We start from the raw sequence: 22,274 nt of genomic DNA, 5'->3' as shown, positions 1-22,274 counted from the left end.
TTTCGGTTAACACTCTTTGGGACACTTTTAAAGCCTATATTCGGGGTCAGATTATTTCGTATTCCGTTGCTTTGAGGAAGAAACAGAAGCAGGAGGAGATGGTAATTGTGGACAAGATTAAAGAAATTGATAAGAAATATGTTATGGCTCCTTCTGAGGAGCTATACAAACAAAGAACTGAACTTCAAATGGAACACAGTTTACTACTCTCGTCCTCGATTGTAAACCAATTAAAGAAAACAAGAAGTGATTTTTATGTTCACAGTGATAAAATTGGCAAGCTGCTGGCTAATCAATTGAAATCTAATTATGTTAAATCTCAAATCAATCAGATTTATAACCAAAATGATCGATTGATATTGGATCATGTGGGGATTAATCAAACCTTTTGTGATTTTTATTCTTCTTTATACCAATCAGAGTCTCCTCGAGATTCTAAATATATGAATGATTTTTTAGATAAGTTAGACTTCCCTCTGATTTCACAGGATATGTCTTCTTTATTAGATACTTCCATTACAATGGATGAGATTAAGAATGTTATTTTTTCTATGAATCTGGGGAAAGCTCCTGGCCCTGATGGGTTTACCGTTGAATTTTATAAATGTTTTGCTTCTTTATTGATTCCTTGGCTCTATAAGGTTTTTGAGGCTTCTTTGAAACTTGGTAAACTTCCGGAATCTTTTAATAGAGCATCAATTTCTTTAATACTAAAGAAGGATAAAGACCCTGCTCAATGTGCATCTTATAGACCAATATCTTTATTAAATGTTGATTCTAAAGTTTTTTCTAAGTTATTAGCAAATAGACTAGAAAAAGTACTTCCTTCTATTATTTCGGAAGACCAAACGGGTTTTATTAAAGGTCGTTACTCTTTTTATAATATTCGTACATTGTTAAATATCGTTTATACTCCCTCACAAAATGTTCCTGAGTGTGTTATTTCTTTAGATGCCGAGAAAGCTTTTGATAGAGTAGAATGGCCTTATTTATTTAAGGTGCTTGAAATGTTTAATTTTAGCTTGAAATTTATATCCTGGATTAAACTGTTATATTACTCCCCTGTAGCCTCGGTTCGTACTAACTCCTTAAACTCACCTTTTTTTCCTCTCTTTCGTGGTACTCGACAAGGCTGTCCTCTTAGTCCCCTATTATTTGATATTGCATTAGAACCTCTTGCAATTGCTATTCGAGAATCTTTAAATATTACTGGGATAACTCGGGGATTAAAGTCCCATAAATTATCACTCTATGCTGATGATTTACTTTTATATATTTCTAATCCTGAGAGATCCATTCCTGCTGTTTTAGAGTTATTAGCACAATTTGGTCTTTTCTCAGGTTATAAATTAAATCTTAGTAAGAGTGAACTTTTTCCGATTAATAAACATCTTCCCTTATATTATAAATTTCCATTTAAATTGATTAATAATTACTTTTCATATCTTGGGATTAAAATTACTTGTAAACATAAAGATTTATTTAAGACTAACTTTTTACCATTAATAGACCATATTACTCAACTTTCATCTAAATGGTTTCCCTTATATTTAACTTTGATTGGTCGTATTAATGCAGTTAAGATGTTTTTTTTGCCAAAATTTTTATATGTGTTTCAGGCATTACCAATTTTCGTTCCTAAATCTTTTTTTGATAAAGTTGACTCTAAAATTTCTTCATTTATTTGGCAGAACAAGAATCCGAGACTGGGTAAAATACATTTACAGAAAGCTAAGAGAGATGGAGGTTTAGCATTACCTAACTTTAGATTTTATTATTGGGCTATTAATATTCGACATATGAAATTTTGGTTACTTGATCGGGACATACTATTTATTCCTAAATGGGTAGCATTGGAATTACAATCTGTTCAGGGTTATACACTTGGTTCTATTTTAGGTTCCTCTCTTCCTTTTGATTCGAAACGTCTTAAGCAGGTCTCTAACCCGATAGTTAAATATGCTTTGCGCATTTGGTTTCAATTCAGAAAATTTTTTGATCTTAATCAATTCGGGTTAGCGATTCCTATTTTAGGTAACATATTTTTTCCTCCCTCTTTTACGGATCGCGCTTTTCAAACTTGGAAGACTAAGGGTATTTTACGGTTTTTGGATTTATTTTTAGATGGTTCCCTTATGTCTTTTGAACAATTATCTAACAAATATAACTTATCAAGAATACATTTTTTTAGATATTTACAAGTTAGAAATTTCCTAAGTACTATACTTACTTCCTTTCCAATGCTTCCTCCTATATATATTTTAGATTCGATAATTAACCTTAATCCATGTCAGAAAGGTGCATCGGCTATGATTTATAATATTATTATGAAACTTAGGAAAGCTCCATTTGATAAGATTAGGGTAGATTGGGAACAGGAATTGGGGCTTACCATTTCTGTGGATGATTGGGGGCAGATTTTACAATTAGTTAATACTTCCTCTATTTGTGCTAAACATTCCCTAATTCAATTTAAAGTGGTTCATAGAGCACATATGTCCAAAGATAAGTTAGCGCGTTTTTACTCGCATATTAATCCTTTCTGTGATAGATGTTCGGGGCAGATAGCCTCTTTAACTCATATGTTTTGGTCTTGCCCTACTTTGGAAACTTTTTGGAGAGATATTTTCAATATTATTTCTAAGGTATTAAATATAGATATCTCTCCTCACCCTATTACTGCTATCTTTGGACTACCTAAAATTTCTAGTAATCTTTCCCCTTCAGCCCGTAGAATGATTGCATTTCTTACTTTAATGGCGAAAAGATGTATTTTACAACATTGGAAAGAGCTTAATGCTCCAACTACCTTTTTTTGGTTTTCTCAGACGATTTTATGTTTGAATCTGGAGAAAATTAGAAGTAACCTTTATGATTCTTCATTTAAATTTGAACAGATTTGGGGACCTTTTATTCGATATTTTCATTTAATGTAATATTTACCCTTCTTGTTTTCTCTTCACTGTTTTAATGGAGGTTGGGATTGAGGACGTGATTTTAAGTTTAACTCTGTTTGGTTTCAAGTTAGCCCATTGCTTTGCTTTGCTTTTAGTTAGTTGCACGGTGGGTTTTTTTTTGGGGTTTTTTTTTTCTTTTTTTCCATTGATATATATAAAATCTAGTATACTATTATGTTATCTTGGTTTCTTATGCTTAAATTACATTGTTTGTAGTATTTTCTTTTTGGTATTGTTATCTTTTGGAATTTTATTATACTTTAACATTGTACTAATGTTTATATGGCTTACCTTTTTTGTATACTTACTCAATAAAAAGATTTAAAAAGGAAAGAAATGAGAGCTAGAAGGGGACATCAGAAGGCCTTGGTGAGTAGGATTGATGAAAACCCCAAGGTGTTCTTTGTGTACATAAAGAACAGAAGGATGACTATTCCAGTAGGACCAATCAGGGACACAGAAGAAACATGTTTGGAATTAGAGAAGGTCGGTAGGTCCTTAATGAATACCTGCCTTCAGTATTCATTATTGAAAGGGAAAAGGGACCATGACGAATGTGAGGACAACGTAAAACAGGCTAATATGCTGGAAGTTTTGAAAAACACTAGGATAGATAATACCCAAAGCCTTGATATACTCCAGGAAATGAAAGAGACTGCTACGCCTTTGGAGATGATCTTTGCATCCTCACTGGCCACAAGAGTAATACCAGCAGATTAGATGGTGGCAAATGTTATTTCTTTATTCAAGAAAGGTAATAAGGATACTCCTGAGACTTTATAAACCATTGAGTTTTACATCGGTAGTGGGCAAATTATTGAAGAAGATTCTTGATTTTCGAGAAGCAGTCTGATTAGGGGTAGTCAGTATGCCTTTGTGAAGAGCAGGCCATGCCACTCAAGCCTGAATGAATTCTTTGAGGAAGTAACAAAACAAGTTGATAAAGCAATGAATGTGATGTTTATGGATGTAAGAAAATAAGCCTGTCATGTTTCCCTATGCTAGGCTGATTCAAAAAGTCATAAGTCTTAGGATCCAGGAAACTTGGTTGCATGGATTCGAAATTGGCTTGCCCATAGAAGGCAGAGGAAGGTAGTAGGTGATGCGTATTCTGCCTGGAGGTCAGTGAAAAGTGATATTCCACAGGGATCTGTTCTGAGCGGGACTCTTGCTTTTCTTGATTTTTATAAATGACTTAGCTGAGGAGGTGGGTGGGGGAAGAGTTAATAGGTTTGCAGATGACGAAGATTGCTAGGGTTGTGGATAGAAGGTTATGATGGAACTTTGATAGTATGCAGAGCTGGGTTGAGAGGTGGCAGATGGAGTTCAATTCAAAAAAGTGTGAAGTGATACACTTTGAAAGGTCGTACAGGGTTCATATGGGATTCTTAGCTTCGTGCAGCAACAGAGGAATCTTAAGGTCCACATTCAGAGATCTCACAATTGCAGTGCAAATATATAGAGTGGTTAAGGCAGCAAATGGTTTGGAGACCTTCATTAGCTGGAGGATTGAGTTCAAGAGCTATGAGATATTGTCGAGCTCTATACAACTCTGGTTAGACGGCACTTGGAGTACTATGTTCATTTCTGGTAGCATCATCACAAGAAGCTTTAAAGAGAATGAAGATTTATTAGGATACAGCCTGGATTAGAGAGCACATTTTATGACGATAGGATGAATGTATAAGATATACAGCCAGTGCCTTTTTCCCAGGGTGGCTAATACAAGATGGCATAATTTTAAGGTGATTGGGGGAAGTATAGAGGGGAAGTCAGGTAGATGTTTTTTTAAAAACTGATACTGATAAGTGCTTGGAATCTCCTGCCTGGAGTGGTGATAGCAGCAGATACATGAAAGAAAAATGGAAGACAAAGGCAATATTAGTGTTCAAGAAGTCTAGGATATAAAAGCAAGGATAGAATGTTGAGACTTCATATAGCATTGGTTGACCGCAGTTGGAGTGCTGTGGGCAGTTTTGGGGCCCCTATCTAAGAAAAGATATGCTGGCATTGGAGGGGGACCAGAGGTGGTGCACCAGTATGATTCCTGGCACAGAAGGGTTAATGCATGAAGAACATTTAATAGTTCTGGAATTGTTCTCCCTGGAGTTTAGAGGAATGGGAAGTGATGGGAGGAGAATATTGAATATTGAAAGGCCTAGACAGAGAAGATGTGGAGAGGATGTTTCCTATAGTGGAACAGCCTAGGACCAGAGGGCACAGCTTCAGAATAGAGGCAAGTCCCTTTAGAACAGAGATGAGTCAGAATATTTTTAACTAGAGGGTGGTGAAAGTGTAGGATTCATTGCCACAGACAGCTCTGGAGGCAAAGTCATTACATATATTTAAAACACAGGTTCTTCATTGGTAAGAGCAAAAAGGTTACAGGGAAAGGATAGGAGAATGGGGTTGAAAAGGATAATGAATCAACCACAATGGAATGGCAGAGCTGACTTGATGGGCCAAATGGCCTAATTCTGCTCCTGTGTCTTATGGTAAAATATTAACAGCAAACAAGTGACATGCCTTCATGAATTAACTACAACTGAGGACTTAATTAATCATTTTATACATTTTTACTTTATAAATTTGAACTTATGCATTAAAATACTGTTTTACAAACACCATACCAAATAGGCATGCTTTTGCTCATGAATTTTCAACATAACTATCCTTTGTTTTGAGGCTAGCTGAGGGATGGGGTATAAATAATGAGATGAATTTCCTGATCCAATGACCAATTTTGGTGCTACATAATTAGTTAAAATAATACAGAACAAAATGACAACCTATTACATTCACAAGTGAGACAACAGTTTTAAAGCCTTAAGCAATCCCATTTTGAGAGGCTACAAAGTCATAACCATAATTATCCATCCCAAGCTGGTACAAAATTTCTACAAACCAAGCTATACCACAACTTCAGAAACTCCAAATTCATATTTAAAAGCAAACTTCACTCCCTAATGTTCATACAAGCAGCCCACCACTGGAAAACTGCAACATATGTTCTCTACATTTCTCTAGTGACATCCTAAAATGTTAAAGTACCTGTTGCAAAAGGGACAACATTCAAATTGATAGAAGTTTAACACTGAGAATCAATCACAAAAGGATGTGATAATACAAGGAAATTCACCAAGCTGCTGTCTTTGAGTGCTCAGTAATGCAAATAATTCTCAACACATCTTTGCTTTCAGGGATACAAATGCAATTCATGAGCAGAGACACCAAAATTTCAGACCACTACTATCTGTAAAATTGACCCCAGTTATCAATATCCTTAATTTAGAAATTAATTAACAGTAATTACAGAATCAGTACTGAATTAGTTGAAATTCTTATACAGCAAACCAACAAAATGATTTGATAGCATGAACAAGTCACTGAAGAATAGCAAGATTAAATTTTATTAATCTATTTCTCATTTCATTCGTCTCTTATAGCTGATAACTGGGTTTGTAGGGGTATGGATCATGGTTGCATAGTTCACAACTGGAAAGTATCCATCAACAAGATCAAATTCATACAAACGGATTAAAGTAGACCAGATTGTCTTGATCTGTACATATGCAAAATTTTCCCCAATACAACGATGACGACCTAGAGGAAGAAAAGAAAGTTAAAGGTTGTAAAGTAAAAGACATGATGTGATAAATTGTCTTTTACAAACAAGAACATCTGCAGATGCAGGAAATCCAAATAACACACAAAATGCTGGAGGAAATCAGCAGGCCAAGCAGCATCTGTGGAAAGCAGTACAGTCGATGTTTCAGGCCAAGACCCTTCATCAAGACTGGTAAAGGGTTTTGGCCCAAAACGTCAACTGTACTCTTTTTTTCATAGAAGTAGCCTGGCCTGCTGAATTCCACCAGCATTTTGTGTGTGTTGCTTGTCTTTTCTTTTAATTACTTCTCAAAAAAGAGTAATGAAATATGAGTGATGAAACTATTGTGCAAAATACCTTTAATTTATTTACCCCTTTAAAAACAAAAGTCAAGCTCCATATTGGTTCTGCAGAGGGATACATACAAAGCAGGAGTTGCAGTCAACAGGTGATCTGTAAATTTCATCAAGAATGGCAGCTAGTAAGGATGATTCCAAATCAAAGGAATATTAAGCAACACACATCAAAGTTGCTGGTGACAGGCAGCATCTCTAGGAAGAGGTACAGTTGACGTTTCGGGCCGAGACCCTTCGTCAGGACTAACTGAAAGAAGAGCTAGTAAGAGATTTGAAAGTGGGAGGGGGAGGGGGAGATCCAAAATGATAGGAGAAGACAGGTGGGGGAGGAATGGAGCCAAGAGCTGGACAGGTGATTGGCAAAAGGGATATGAGAGGATCATAGGACAGGAGGCCCAGGGAGAAAGAAAGGGGGGGGGGACCCAGAGGATGGGCAAGGGGTATAGTGAGAGGGACAGAGGGAGAAAAAGGAGAGTGAGAGAAAGAATGTGTGTATATAAATAAATAACGGATGGGGTATGAGGGGGAGGTGGGGCATTAGCGGAAGTTAGAGAAGTCAATGTTCATGCCATCAGGTTGGAGGCTACCCAGACAGAATATAAGGTGTTGTTCCTCCAACCTGAGTGTGGCTTCATCTTTACAGTAGAGGAGGCCGTGGATAGACATGTCAGAATGGGAATGGGACGTGGAATTAAAATGTGTGGCCACTGGGAGTTCCTGCTTTCTCTGGCGGACACAATGCAGGTGTTCAGTGAAATGATCTCCCAGTCTGCGTCGGGTCTCGCCAATATATAGAAGGCCACAGCGGGAGCACTGGACCTCGACCACATTTTGACTCAAAGGAATATTGGTACTGGGGAAATGTTAAGTCAGGCTTGTTTCTATTTTAAGAAATTAAACTTTCCATGGACATTGTAAACAAAGCACATTGCTCATGGGGGGATCATACTGGCCAAGGGTTACACATTTTAAAATTAGCACTTTGGAAGTTAGAGGAATTCACACAGTATACTTCTTCTGGCAGAGCTACAGAGTACTGGCGAAAGGATGTTTAAAAGAGAATATTAGGAAAAGGAGTAACCACTTACCTCTTCAATCCTACCCTGATCATGGCTGATCTACCTAGGTCTCTTCTGTATCGTTCAGAAAGCCCTAATTCCCAAATCGTTCAAAACATTATTTACTTCCTCTTTAAATAATAATATAATTTACATAAATCTGGAGGTAGAGAATTCCTGAAATTCAACACCCTTTGCAACTAGAAATCCCTACACGCTTGTTTTAAATAACTGTCGCTAATATCGATAACTATGTCTTTTTGTTTGAGATTCTCCCACTTCTAGAAACATTAGCATCTGCCTTATCATATATACTAAAGTTCCTGCATGTTTCCATTGGATAACCTCTCACTCTTTCAAACTCAAAAGAATATTAATCTATTTTTTCTTAGCCACTCATATCTGGAATGTCTCCTTTGTCAGTACAGTGGATTCTGGTTAATTGGGACAGATCAGGACCAGTACATTTTGGCCCAATTAAGTGTCTGCCCCAATTAGCCAGTGTTTCATAGAAATAGTTAAGTATTTGTTACCATTTAAATCAGTAACAAATAATGTATTTAAATGAAATACCAAACAAATTAGAACACTACTGGTGGTTGTCCATCACATCCGACGATGACGGGAAACCTAAGCAGGAGAGTTTTTAAAGTGGAAAAGCTGTTGCACTGGAGCAATTCCACTCTCGACCTCAGAGGTCTGGGTCCAGTGGGAGGAGTAGACATCACAACCAGCTCTTCCCTGATGCAGTGGATGACCGTGACTTACTCTGTACCTCGTCATGCCCGCCGCTCTCCACGTAGCAGTGTAGAACCACCTTCCAGGCCATTGGATCTCACTGTAGACCTCATCCACCCCATCTACCAGACCTGACTTTGCACGCTGGGACAGGCACGTCCCTATATCACTCGCGTAGAAGACCCACCGGCTGAGTGTCCAGTGGGGACCAAAGGTAACATTCAAGATGATTGCCAATAACTTCAAATTCTTCAAGGTTCCTAAGTTGTTAAAGTAATGAAATCGTTTCCTCTTCTCTCCCAGCTAGTTCTGGCACATCCAAGTCTGAATGCTCGAAACCACAGTGAACAAAACGGTTCGGAATTGCCTTTCCGCTTCTCGCCAACTATCAGTAACAGAAATCACTGCTTTTCGAACACGAACACAAGTAACTGACATTTTTTTTTAAACTGTTCGCTCTAAGCACGGTGTAGTGTCCAACAGCCACATGAACGTGCACCTGACTGGTTAGAAAATGTCAAGAAACAGTCCCCTGCCCCAATTATTGGTGCGGTGTCCCAAACAAAAAAAGGAATCCCAGAAATGTTCTCCATTTGTTTTCGTCTTTAAGAGTTGTCCCAAATAAGTGGCTGCTCCGATTAACGAATGGTCAAATTAACCAGCTGCATCATATATCCTTTCTTCAACAAGAGCACCTAGTTGTGCATAGTACTCTAGGCTCAGCCTCACCAATATCCAGTACAATTCTCAGTTAGTCTCCACTTTTGAACTCCAATACTTTTGCAAATAAAGGCCAATACACCATTTGTCTTCCCAACCACATGCGTACTCTTTTGAAAATAAGACCATGGGATATCAGAGCAGAATTAGGCCATTCAGCCCCTCAAATCTGCTCCACCATTTCATCATGGCTGATCAAATTTTCCTCTCAGCCCCAGTCTCCTGCCTTCTCCCATATCCCTTCATGCCCTAACCTATCAAGAATATATCAACCTCTCCCTTAAATATACAAAAGATCTGGCCTCCACAGCTGCCTGTGGCAAAGAATTCTACAGATTCACACTCTCTGGCTAAATAAATTCCTTCACATCTCCATTCTAAAAGAACACCATTCTATTCTGAGGCTGTGTCCTCTGGTCTTAGACTCTCCACCATGGGAAACATCCTCTCCACATCCACTCTATCATGGTCTTCCACCATTCGACAGATCTCAATGAAGTCACCCCTCATTCTTCTGAATTCCAGTGAATCACAGCACAGAGACATCAAATGTTCTTCATAGGACAAGCCATTCAATCCTGGAATTATTTTCATGAACCTCCTTTGAACTCTCTCCAGTTTCAACACATCCTTTCTAAGATAAGGGGCCCAAACCTGCTCCAAGTGAGGCCTCACCAGTGCTTTATAAAGTCTCAACCTTACATCCTTGCACTTATTCCATTCACCTTGAAATGAATGCTAACATTGCATTTGCCTTTCTCACCACAGACTCAACCTGCAAATTAACCTTCAGGGAATCCTGCATAAGGATTTTGCATTTCAGTTTTTTGTATTTTCTCTCCCTTAGAAAATTGTCAGCCCTTTCATTTCTTCCACCAAAGTGCATGACCATACATTTCCCAACACTGTATTCCATCAGCCCATTATCCTGATCTGTCTAAGTCCTTCTGTACCTTCTCTACTTTCTCAAAACTACCTATCCCTCCACCTATCTCATAGCACAAGAGCTCCAAACCAGGCAGCAACTGGCTTGAAACTTTTTTGACAGAACAAAACCTACCTGCGCCAAAAGGTACAAACGCAAACTTTTGTTGGGCAGCCGGGTTATCTCGGAGATAGCGATCCGGGTCGAAATCAAATCTTTCAACCCAAGCATCTTTAAGTCTGTGGTTGATGGTAGGAGAGACACACACTTGATGGCCTGGAGGAATGGTGTAACCAGCAACAGTCTACAGGAGGAACAGAAGTCAATATTACAGATATTCAAAAAATTTAACAGCAGACCTGGAGAGCTTAATGAAAATGTCAGTGGATAATTGATCAATGCAGCACTGATCACTTGTAAGTTTTTAAAGAAGCAAATTGATAAGCCTTGTTGAAGATTAATAACTTTGACACATGGAACAATTGTGCAATTAGTTTATCTCACATTAAACTCAACTAGTGACAACGAGGTAAACAAAAATTAGTGACTTTTCATCACAAGTGTCAAGGGAATAGCTGTTCATGCATTTCTCAAATAAATTGAAACAAATAGTCAATATAGTTAAGTGGTAATCAAGTTATGATCATGTCTAATCTTATCCGCACCACTGTCCACATGAAAACACTTATCAAGAGCTCAATTGCTTACTTTTTCCAACTCTTGGAACATTTTGGCCAGGTAGATCAAGTCCTAGGCACTTTACATGGGACTGTGACAGAACATTCTCCAGTTGTCTAGATGATTATATCTCCACAACTCAAGAACCTACACATGAATTGGCTTATTGACTAGAATTTAATCCTCTGTGCTAAATATTTGCCTTCTCCACTTCTAGTGAAATGTGATTGTAGTGTGAATCACTTACAAGGTATCCTTTATTTTACAAAGTACAATGGCAATAGACCTGTCCACTACTTAAGAATTCCTCTTTAGGTCATACACTAACCTGGTATGGAAGTGTCATTGTTACTGGGTCTAACTTTTGGAACGGCCTATAAGAAAAAACTTCGGGAGTGCTTTCACCATTCAAGAGCCCATCAACCTCTGACTTAAATACACCCAATGACCTATCTGTACAGCCACCTGTGGCAATGAATTCCACAGGTTCACCACGCTCTGGCTAAAGAAATTCCTCTCCATCTCTATTCTAAATGGATGTCCCTCTATTCTGAAGCTGTGCCCTCTGGTCCTAGACACACTCACCATAGGAAACATCCTCTCCACATCCACTCCATCAAGGCCTTACACCATTTCATAGGCTGGTGTCCTCTGGTCTTAGACTCTCCCAGCATAGGAACATCCTCAAGGCCTTTCAAAATTTGATAGGTTTCAATGAGTTTCCCCCACCCCCCATTCTTCTAAATTCCAGTGATTACAGGCCTAGAGCCATCAATCACTCCTTTTACAATAGTTGTTTCAATCCCAGAATCATTCTACTGAAACTCCTCTCAACCCTCTCCCGTATCAGCACATCCTTTATTAAATCTGCTCACAATACTCCAAGTGAACCCTCACCAGTGCCTTATAAATCCCCAGCATTACATCCTTGCTTTTATGTTCCAGTCCTCTCGAAATGAATGTTAACATTGCATTTGCCTTTCTCACCACCGACTCAATCTGCAAATTAACCTCTAGGGAATCCTGCACAAAGATGGCTCACTACCATTTTAAGAGCAAATACACTCTATTTTCAAAACATACATAACGATTATGCTATTCAGCTCACTAAGTCCAAACTGGCTCCCAGCAGAGCAATTCCATCAATGCCATTCTCCCTGGTCCTATTCTCTTGCAATCCTGCAAATTATGCTCTCCCACATGCTCTTCAATACTCTCTTTTTGGCTGCTTTTCATTTTATCAAGGGATAACTTACTGCAGCCAAATAACCTGCAAGGTTGAGAGAGAAAAACTTCAGGCAGAGAACATTCAAGCTGCTAATTTTAGCTGAGCCCTAGAACTGCTGCACCAGTGCCGTCCACAATGCCCACAACCTGTAAATAATACAGGAGGAATCTGCTGTTTAAAGAATCTGGTGCTATTTTGTCCTCCGTCTATCACAATTACTGCTTAAACTATCCAAGAGCATAAATGCCAGTGCTATCAAGTTTGCTGTTGTGTGCTGGGGCAGCAGGCTGAGGGTAGCAGACACCAACAGAATCAACAAACTCATTCGTAAGGCCAGTGATGTGGTAGGGATGGAACTGGACTCTCTCACGGTGGTGTCTGAAAAGAGGATGCTGTCTAAGTTGCATGCCATCTTGGTCAATGTCTCCCATCCACTACATAATGTACTGGGTGGGCACAGGAGTACATTCAGCCAGAGACTCATTCCTCTGAGATGCAGCACAGAGCGTTACAGGAAGTCATTCCTGCCTGTGGCCATCAAACTTTACAACTCCTCCCTTGGAGGGTCAGACACCCTGTGCCGATAGGCTGGTCCTGGACTTATTTCATAATTTACTGGCATAATTTACATATTACTATTTAACTATTTATGGTTCTATTACTATTTATTATTTATGGTGCAACTGTAACGAAAACCAATTTCCCCCTGGGATCAATAAAGTATGACTACTACTACTACTAAATAACAAATGTTCTGAATATCACTGTGTAGATTAGCAGTTAAGACAGATAGCAGTCCCATCTGTTCATGCATTCATTTAAATTGTGTGCTCATATAAAAATGATTCCACTGTGAAAAATAGAAGTGCTTCTTTCGATTTAGAATACTGATTCACAATTCCGTATAATCCATGATGGTATTTTTAAAGCCCAGAAGCAAGTTATAATGTCCTAAGGCTCTGACATACCTGTGGAGTTCTGGCCATCCTCATCATTGTCATTATTGGAGGACGGAGCCTGAGGGTTTCCTTTAAGCAGCGATCCAACAAACTCATGTCCTTCAGCTGCAAGGAAATTTTTAAAAAAAGGACTGATGCTCTCTTTGCACAAGTCACTAATGAACCAAACCTAGCCCACCATTTTATTTAAATAGTTCATTGATTAAAAATACCCTTGAAAGCAATTTACATGAATTAAGCATAAAACTCCTCAGATATAACCAGCAATACTGGTTCCACAGATTATGGGGGACTATGCAGAAAACACTATTTTCTATACTTAGAAAATACAAGTTATATATTTAGAATATATGTTTCTGCACTAGGAACAGTATAAATCAGATAATGGGTAACAAGAAATGTTGAAAGTGAAGCAAGGAAATTTTAAGGTCAGGAGATCTGGTTTGAATAGAAACACAAGTGAAAAAAGTACACCAAATTGTCAAGCAGCTAAGTAACAAACCGTGGTTTGTTTTGACCACAAGCATAAAAAAGGTGCTGAAATATTGGGCTCTATTGTCTCGCTGAACTGAATGCCAGGAGGAAAATATTACAGACATGTGATGCTACAATGTACATACTTAGTTCTATGGATCAAGGTATTTGATCTTGGGCCAATTAAGAAAATCTAGGTTGATGTTATTTAAAAATGTATAGAAAAGCAAGTTACAGATTCAGTTTCCTGAACAGTATTTCCAAAGTAAACTGGTAAATTTAAATTGGTTTATTTTTGTCACATGTACCAAAGTACTGTACAATGGAAAAACTTGTCTTGCTTACTGTTCATACAGATCAATTTATTACAACAGTGCATTGAGATAGTATATGGTAAAACAATAACAGACTGCAGAATAAAGTGTTAACAGTTACAGATAACCACAGTGCAGGCAGACAATAAGGTGCAAGGTTATGGGGTAGATTATGAGGTCAAAAATCCATCTTATCGTACAAGGGAAATATTCAATAGTCTTATGACAACAGGATAGAACCTGGTAGTATACGCTTTCAGGCTTTTGTACATTCTGCTGATGGGATGTGGGATATATCTGGGGTATGGAGCCTTTAATTAAGCTGGCTGCTTCACTGAGGCAGCAAAAAGTATAGACTGAGTCCATGGAGGGGAGGCTAGTTTCTGTACTAAACTGTGCTACGTTCGCAACTCTTTGCAATCATGGGAAGAACAGTCACCATATCATCTTTGTGGCAGCTTTTCTCCAATGTTTAATCCAGAGATGTTCAGATTGTAACTGTGAATGATTTGCACATAAAGAACATATTCTACCTTTAACAATACATTCATTTAGAGAGATGGTTTACAAATCATCCACATTGTCACGGTTCAGATCAGGCATACCTGATTGTAGGTGAGCAGTGGCAGGTTCTCCCCAGCCACTGCTTTCTGCTCCACATAGCAACGCTCCTGCAGCTCTTTATGTTGAGCCAAGAAAAATCCCATCCAGGCACTGGTAGTAGAGGAAGTATGCTGCCCTGCCAACAGCAGTCCAATAAGCATACCTGCAATTTCGTCGTCAGTCAGAGAAGTTCCATCCCTACAGAAAATATAAATATCAAAAGAAATAGCATTACAGCAAAGCAAAATGGCTGGACAGGAAGGCATAGCTGCCATTTGAAAATCAGTGGATGTTGTTTACTTGGATTTTCAAAAGGTCTTTGACAAGGTGCTGCATATCACGTTGCTAAACAAGATAAGAAATCATGGTATTACAGAAAAAATACTCGACTGGGAAGTCTAGAACCAGAGGGCACACCTCAGAAAAGAAGTAAGTTCCTTTAATAAAGAGATGAGGAGGAATTTCTTTCACCAGAGGGTTATAAATCTGTGGAATTTATTGCCAGAGGTGTCTGTGGAGGCCGAGTCATTGGCATATTTAAAGCAAAGTTGGATGGTTACTTGAGAGAATAAAGGTCAAGTCAAAGGGAGGGATAAAAACATCCAACAGAAACGTCAGAAGAATGGAGTTGAGAGGGAAAATAAATCAGTCATAATCGAATGATGGAGCAGACGCAATGCCCAATTCTGCTCCTATGTCTTATGGAAAACATCAGTGAACCAGATGAGTTTTTAAAGACACTGTTACATGGCTATGATTACTAAGGTCAGTATTTTTAAAATTCTCTATTCCAGATATAAATTCAAGTTCTACAACTCACGAAGTTGAATTTGAATTCATGTCTCAGGATGAAAGAACTACTAGTCCTGCCATTTAATCAGTACAATATCTTGCTCATGGAAAGATTGTCCATTTGTTCTCCTGTATTCTATTGCTGCTCACTTATCCAATTTTAAAATAGAAGCATATATTTATCAAATCTATCCACTTAGAAATGATCCAAGTCTATCAAACATTTAGGTTTTAAATCAATATCCTCATCTTAATCCCAACTAAGGATTTTGGGAAAGCGCCCTCCAACACAAATTAATTCTATTAACACAGCACTACAGTAGCTTTCAACATCAATGACCAATGCTAAAAAGCAAAATGATAAATCTTTTCAGTATAATTTGACTTATTCATTTGTAACATAGTGTTTTCAATCACAGGAATAACCTGGTGAATACTGAAAACAGAAAAGCTCCTTCATCTCTGAGTGCTGAAGACATACTTGTAGGTAGCATCCAGTAAGGTCTGTAGCATGTCATCCTCCTTGGTACTCGACTCCCTCCGTTTCTTAATTACATCATAGAAGATATTCTTGATCTTCTTATGTGCTTTATCACGTCGTCTATCCAAAAACAGAGAGGAATATTTTGAAAAATGTCTGAATAAAACTTATTAACAAAGGCAACCGTAAATCATTTGACTGGGTACAAAATAAATATCAGGGCAGGGAGATAACAAGCATGTCAAATGTGTAAAGCTGACAATAACCTAGAGTACAAGAATTTACACTGGTAGAAGCATTCCAAAGCCATTATATTTACAGTATGTTTACACCTATATGTTCTTTCTTCCAGTATCCACAACCACTTCCATCTCCTTCATGAAGTCATTGTTGGCTTACTGGGCAACAGCTCCTCAGACTGGGGAAACTACCACCTGCTACACTCAACCCTGATCCCCAAACCATAAAGATCAAAAACCTTAAAGAGCGGGCTTGTTGTAGAAGGTTAAATTAAGCAGACTTAGCCTATACACTCACGTTTAGAAACACAAATCATTATGTGATTAAAATATAAAAAATCCTAATGGGACTTAAAAGGTAAGTGCTTCCCCTGGCTGGAGTGACCAGAGTCCCAAAATAAAGGCACAACCATTCAGGATAGAGTTAACAGGAACTTTCTTTGTTCAGGGGTAGCTGATCTTTGAAATTTTCTATCCAGCTGCATGGCAGAGAATTGGTCAATCAATATATTTAAGGGAGTCTGACAGATCTTTAAAATAAGAACATGGGATTTGTTCAGGAAAGAGGGACAAAGTCAGCCACGATCTTACTGAACGGTAGAGTACACAGGGAGCTGAATGGTCTATTCCTGTCTCCATCTCTTATGAATTTAAAAAGGATACTGCAGAATCAGAATTAGGTTTAATATCACTGGCAAACGTCGTGAAGTTTGTTAACTTTGCATCAGCAGTACAATGCAATACATAATGATAGAGAAAAAACTGAATTAAAGTATACATACACATATATACACACACCTGTATATTAAATAGTAAGTAGTGCGAAAATAAAAATTTTTTAAAGTAGTGTTCACGGGTTCAATGTCCATTCAGAAATCGGATGGCAGAGGGGAAGAAGCTGTTCCTGAATCGCTGAATGTGTGCCTTCGGACTTCTGTCCCTCCTTCCTGAGGGCAGCAATGAGAACAGGGCATGTGTGGGTGTTGGGGGTCCTCAACGACGGATGCCATCTCTTTGAGGCATCACTCCTAGATACTACCGGAGGCTAGTGCCCACAATGGAGCTGACTAGGACTCTCTGCAGCGTATTTCAATACTTCTTCCTTGTAAGTCAACACAGTAAGCTGCAACATTTGGCCTCACAATCCACTTGGCTCTTTCAGTAACTGAAATACAGATGACACCGCATGCTTTTTTATATAATGGAGTACTGCTGCTTCATAGCTCTAGATGATCTGTGTTTGATTCTGACCTCAGCTGCTGTCTGAGTTCTCCATATTTCTGTTTGCACATCCCCTGGTTATTCTAGTATTTTTCCACCAACCAAAGAGCTGGATAGTCAACTGACCATTGTAAGTCACACCTTAAAATAACTAAAAAAAAATCAAGGGTGAGTTACCGGGCAAGTGAAAGAGGATAAGTTGCAGGATACAGCGAAATAAAGAGAGGGGGAAAGGAACTGATCAGATTGCTGTTTCATAGTAAGTCAAATACATCTTAGAAAAGCTACTGACATACATGCTTTATAAACTGACCATAAACAATGTTATGAGAATTTATTACCAATATTATTCACTAAAACTCCAGATGATACACACCCTCCAGTGCAAATTTCTGTTTCACAATGCTGGACTTGAAGGGTGTATTTAATTGATATTCACACACAAAAGGCAAGTGATTGTCTATAATCTTCCGCAATCTTTGGTTAGATCTCTAGTCTACTTCTGACAGAAATTAAATCACTAATTTCTGTCAGAAGCAGACCAGAATAACAAGTTGATTTCTCATTGTAGCCCTCTGACTGGCCATGCCTAATGCTAATATGACTGGTTAGCAATATGACTGCATTTTATAAAAAGGGATAGTATATTTAAAATACACAGAATATTTATTTGGATTTCACAGTTTAAAGTTCTGTGGATACTTTCAACAGTAATGCAACTCTTGGAGTTATTGTTTGACCCAAAGGTTTTCAGAACAGTATGATTTATCACTTTACACCCATTCAGTACCTGAAACTGGGAAGAGGTAACCAGCTGGGAAGAAGCCATGCAGCATGGGTAAATCCACCATCAAGGTCAGCATAGAGCTGAGCAACTTCCTCACTGAGCAGGTTTCGAATCTCTTTTCCATGTAAACAACAGCTGGCTGTTAAAATGATCAGCTCTGAGAGGGCCTCAAACAAATCTAAAAAATAAACAAATTGAAGCAATTTATTGTAAGTTTTAAATGCCCTCTAAATACTAACATTTTCTGCAAATAAACTTATTGTCAATACAATGAGAGAACAGATTCTTGTTCTGAATTTTTTTCCTTACATTAAACTTTACTGGCATTTTGCACAAATAACATTCAAATATTGTAAAAGCCCTGCAACTTTAATTGCTACAGTCATCCAAAAAATCTCACGCAGTTGCTTCACGTTCAGTTCCTGGACGACTTCACTTTTGGTCCGTTCACTACTGCATTCGGTTTCGATTGTTATCCTTTCCTCTTCCAATTGCATCAGCTCTTCATCTATCAGTTCTTGGTCATGGGATGCCAAAACCTCTTCAACATCATCTTCGTCACCTTCCACAAGCCAAACTCACTTTGTCCTTACTTTGTTCACCATGATCGAAATGCTTAATTATGTCTAGTTTTATGCTAAGTGTAACACCTTTATGAGCTCTTCTAGGCTTTTCCGATACCTTAGAACTCATCTTGCTAACGGATGCTCACAGACACGTGTTTAAGCAATGCGGGCTAGAATGCAGTTCCAGTGGAGGAGCTTGGCTGCTCGGGGTGCACGCTGCCTTCTATCGCACGTTGCTTTTTTTCATAACAGTGCAAACACCTTCTGTTAGCGAAAACAGGTAACTAATGTAGGTCTTCCGTAACAGCGAGGTTTTGTAAAACGAACGTTCGAAAAGCGGGGGACACCTGTATCTCCAGCTACATTGAGATATTCAGTTCTCACCAAACCACCCTCCAATTTAAACCATCTCAATAAGCTTAGCAAGTTTATGTGTTTGCTAGTGTAAAGTTCTTTCTTACAACATGTTGAGCATACTTGCTCTACTGGACAGAAACTTGCTCATTTAGATACAAGTCAGAATAAGTTAGAACACAGAGCATAGAACATACAACACAGTGCCTACCATATAACCAACTCCAAGATCAATCTAACTCTTCCCTCCTACATAGCCCTCCATTTTTTTCAATCATCCATGTGCCTATCTAAGAGCTTCTTAAATGCCCCTAATGTATCTGCCTCTACCACCACCTCTGGCAGGGCATTCCATGCACCCACCACTGCGTAAAAGTTAACTCTGACATCCCCCCCTATACTATCTAACAATCACCTTAAAATGATGCCCCCTCATATTAGCGATTTCTGCTCTGGGATAAAAAGTCTCTGGCTATCCACTCGATTTATGCCTCTTATCATCTTGAACACTTCCATCAAAACACTCTCATCCTCTTTCCCTCCGAAAAGTCCTAGCTTGCTCAACCTATCCTCATGAAACACAGTATTTCAAGTGTGGTCTAACCAGGGTTTTATAGAGCTGCAACATTACCTCGTGGCTCTTGAACTCAAGCCCCGACTAAGGACTTCTTAACAACCCTATCAACTTTGAGGGATTGATGGACATGCACCCCAAGGTCCCTCTGTTCCTCCACACTGCTAAGAAAGCTGTCATTAACCCAGAATCAGAAAGAGGTTTAATATCACTGGCAAACATCTCTGGGGACAAACTATCAACATCTTTTATAAATCTACTGATTCCTATGGCTATCTCGGCTATACCTCTCCCCACTCTATTTCCTGCAAAAATGCTATTCCCTTCTCTCAATTTCATTGTCTCCGCCACATCTGTTTGCAGAATGTGGCTTTCTGTTCCAGGAAATCGGGATGTTCACCATCTTTAAAGAACAGAGTTTTCCTCCCCCTACTACTGATGCTGCCCTCACCCGCATCTCCTCCATTTCCCAAACATCTGCGCTCACATCATCTTCCCGTCGCCTTAACAATGGTCCTCTTGTCCTTACGTACAACCTCATCAGCCTCCACATCCAACACATGCTTGGCAACTTCCGCCATCTCCAAAGGGATCCTACCACTAAACATATCTTTACCTCCACCCACCTCCGCTTTCCACAAGAATCGCTCCCTCCACGATTTCCTTGTCCAGTCATCTCTCCCTATTAATCTTCCTCCCAGCTCTTATGGCCCAAGTACCATACCTGCCAAACACCTCCTGCCTCATCTCCATTCAGGGCCTACGGCAGTCCTTCCAGGTGAGGCAAAACTCCACCTGCAAATCTGCTGGGGTTGTCTATTGTACCAGTGAGCCTGATGCGCCTCCTTTACATTGGTGAGACCGCTTCGTCGAACACCTCTTTCTTCTACTACGTTTAGAAGATAGTTTGTCTTGCAGAATACAGTTAAAGAGCCATATAGTACATGAACAAATCCTTTAGCCCACTGAGTGCACACCACTATAAACCACCCACTTACTTAACACCAATTTTTAGTCTCCCTATGTTTATGAACTTGCCAAATTTTTTTTACCATTCGCTTGCACACAAAGAACAGTATATAGTGGCTAATCAAAGTACTAAGCCACGAATGTTTGAGGGTTGGGAGGAAATATGAACAGCCCAAGGGAAACCCATGTGGTCTCAAGAAGAACATACGCGCACCACACAAACAGCAGCCAGGGTCAGGACTGAACCTGGATCTCTGTTGCGATGAGGCAACATCTCTGCTAACTATGCCACTGTCCCCTTCCCACCCCTTCAAGTTAGAATATACAATTATTTAGTACTACATTTCAACCACAATTAAATACCTCAGCATAAAGAATAATCCTCAATTTAACTTCTTCGGAATTTATGCAAAACTTTTTTAAAGTTGAAACCACCAAAAGCAGAGATGACTAAATATTCAAATACTTACTTTTGACACCACTGTCACCCCAACGTTTAAAATACTCAATAGTTTCCTCTTCAATCAGAGGGATGTGCTGTTTAAATTGTGCAATGTTCAGACCAGTTTTGAGCATCTTCTTCTGTTCCAGAAATAACTTGTCAAATAAGAAAATAACTTTTATTTATGGAAAATACTTAAAAATGGAAAAGTTTTTTTTTAAACTTACAGAAACAATTCAATGCTCTGAAGAGACGAACTTTGCAACTTTGTTCTTTCCTATTCTAAATGACATATTTTACTTATCAAGTTAACTTACAGATAACTCAAAACGGAAATTGTTCAATAAACATTGGCTGTTCACGGCCAAGGTTTCCGTTTTATGCTCTGCATTAACTCGTCAGTGATAATAAATCTGATTCTGATTCTGAATTTCTAGTTAGAGGCATTGATCTACAGAGGAATTGGAATTTTATTTTACATTTATTATATTTTCATATTTTCTCATGACATAGGAGGGGTCATTAGGTTGACTGAAACTGTGCCAGCTTTCAGAACTACCTTGTCAGTCCCATTTCCCTAGATGCTATTCTTCCTCACATGCCATGCACCCATTCTCTTACAACCCAATACCCTCAGGGTCATTTATAGCAGCCAGCTAACCAACCATCTGTGACATGTTCTCTCCTCATATGGAAGGAGGCAAAGGAGCCTAAAGACACGTACTCAACATTTTAGGAACAGCTTCTTCCCCTCAGCCATCATACTGATAATGAACCAATGAATATATTTCACTATTTTTGCATTACTTATTTAGTTTTTTTTATGTATATTTCTTTTTGTAATTTATTGTATATTTTAGGTATGCACTGTTCTGCCGCCAAGAAACAACAAATTTCATGATTAGTGTCAGTGATAATAAAAGTGATTTTGATTCAGATAGTCAAGTTCGAAACATATATTTAGGGAATCGGAAAAGGCCAACTATGACTTAATCAAGCTTCAGCTCTGAGTAAAAAGGCAAAAGGGGCAAGTTTTCAGACCAGACACACAATAAAATATTCAAGTTAAAGACAAACATGACATCCAAATTACAACAAAAGCCCTTCACCAATAATTCCTGTTAGATGGATAAGCTTTCTCTCCATATTGCTCTTGCCCCCTTTTACACCATTGCCTTAACAAACGAGATTTGGAAGTCCATATACACCATACCAACTACATTTCCCTCACA

General features: G+C 38.7%; 1 protein-coding gene across 1 annotated transcript in view; it reads right to left on the bottom strand.

Moving 5' to 3' along the window:
• Window positions 1-1,861: 1,861 nt before the first annotated feature.
• The window catches only part of LOC134344396 (lanosterol 14-alpha demethylase), a 28,532-nt gene continuing 8,119 nt past the window's right edge, over window positions 1,862-22,274 (bottom strand). The window contains exons 4-10 of the mRNA XM_063044113.1: window positions 21,071-21,197; window positions 18,141-18,315; window positions 15,891-16,010; window positions 14,620-14,815; window positions 13,236-13,331; window positions 10,497-10,665; window positions 1,862-6,560 (exon numbers count right to left, since the gene is read on the bottom strand). Of these exons, the coding sequence (XP_062900183.1) occupies window positions 6,382-6,560; window positions 10,497-10,665; window positions 13,236-13,331; window positions 14,620-14,815; window positions 15,891-16,010; window positions 18,141-18,315; window positions 21,071-21,197 (1,062 nt within the window). The 3' untranslated portion in view covers window positions 1,862-6,381. The remainder of the gene's footprint in view (window positions 6,561-10,496; window positions 10,666-13,235; window positions 13,332-14,619; window positions 14,816-15,890; window positions 16,011-18,140; window positions 18,316-21,070; window positions 21,198-22,274) is intronic.

This window comes from Mobula hypostoma, chromosome 3 (assembly GCF_963921235.1).
Source record: "Mobula hypostoma chromosome 3, sMobHyp1.1, whole genome shotgun sequence".
In the NCBI taxonomy this organism is placed as follows: domain Eukaryota; kingdom Metazoa; phylum Chordata; class Chondrichthyes; order Myliobatiformes; family Myliobatidae; genus Mobula; species Mobula hypostoma.
Note: the sequence above shows the minus strand (reverse complement) of the source record. Positions and strands in the feature narration are given on the sequence as shown.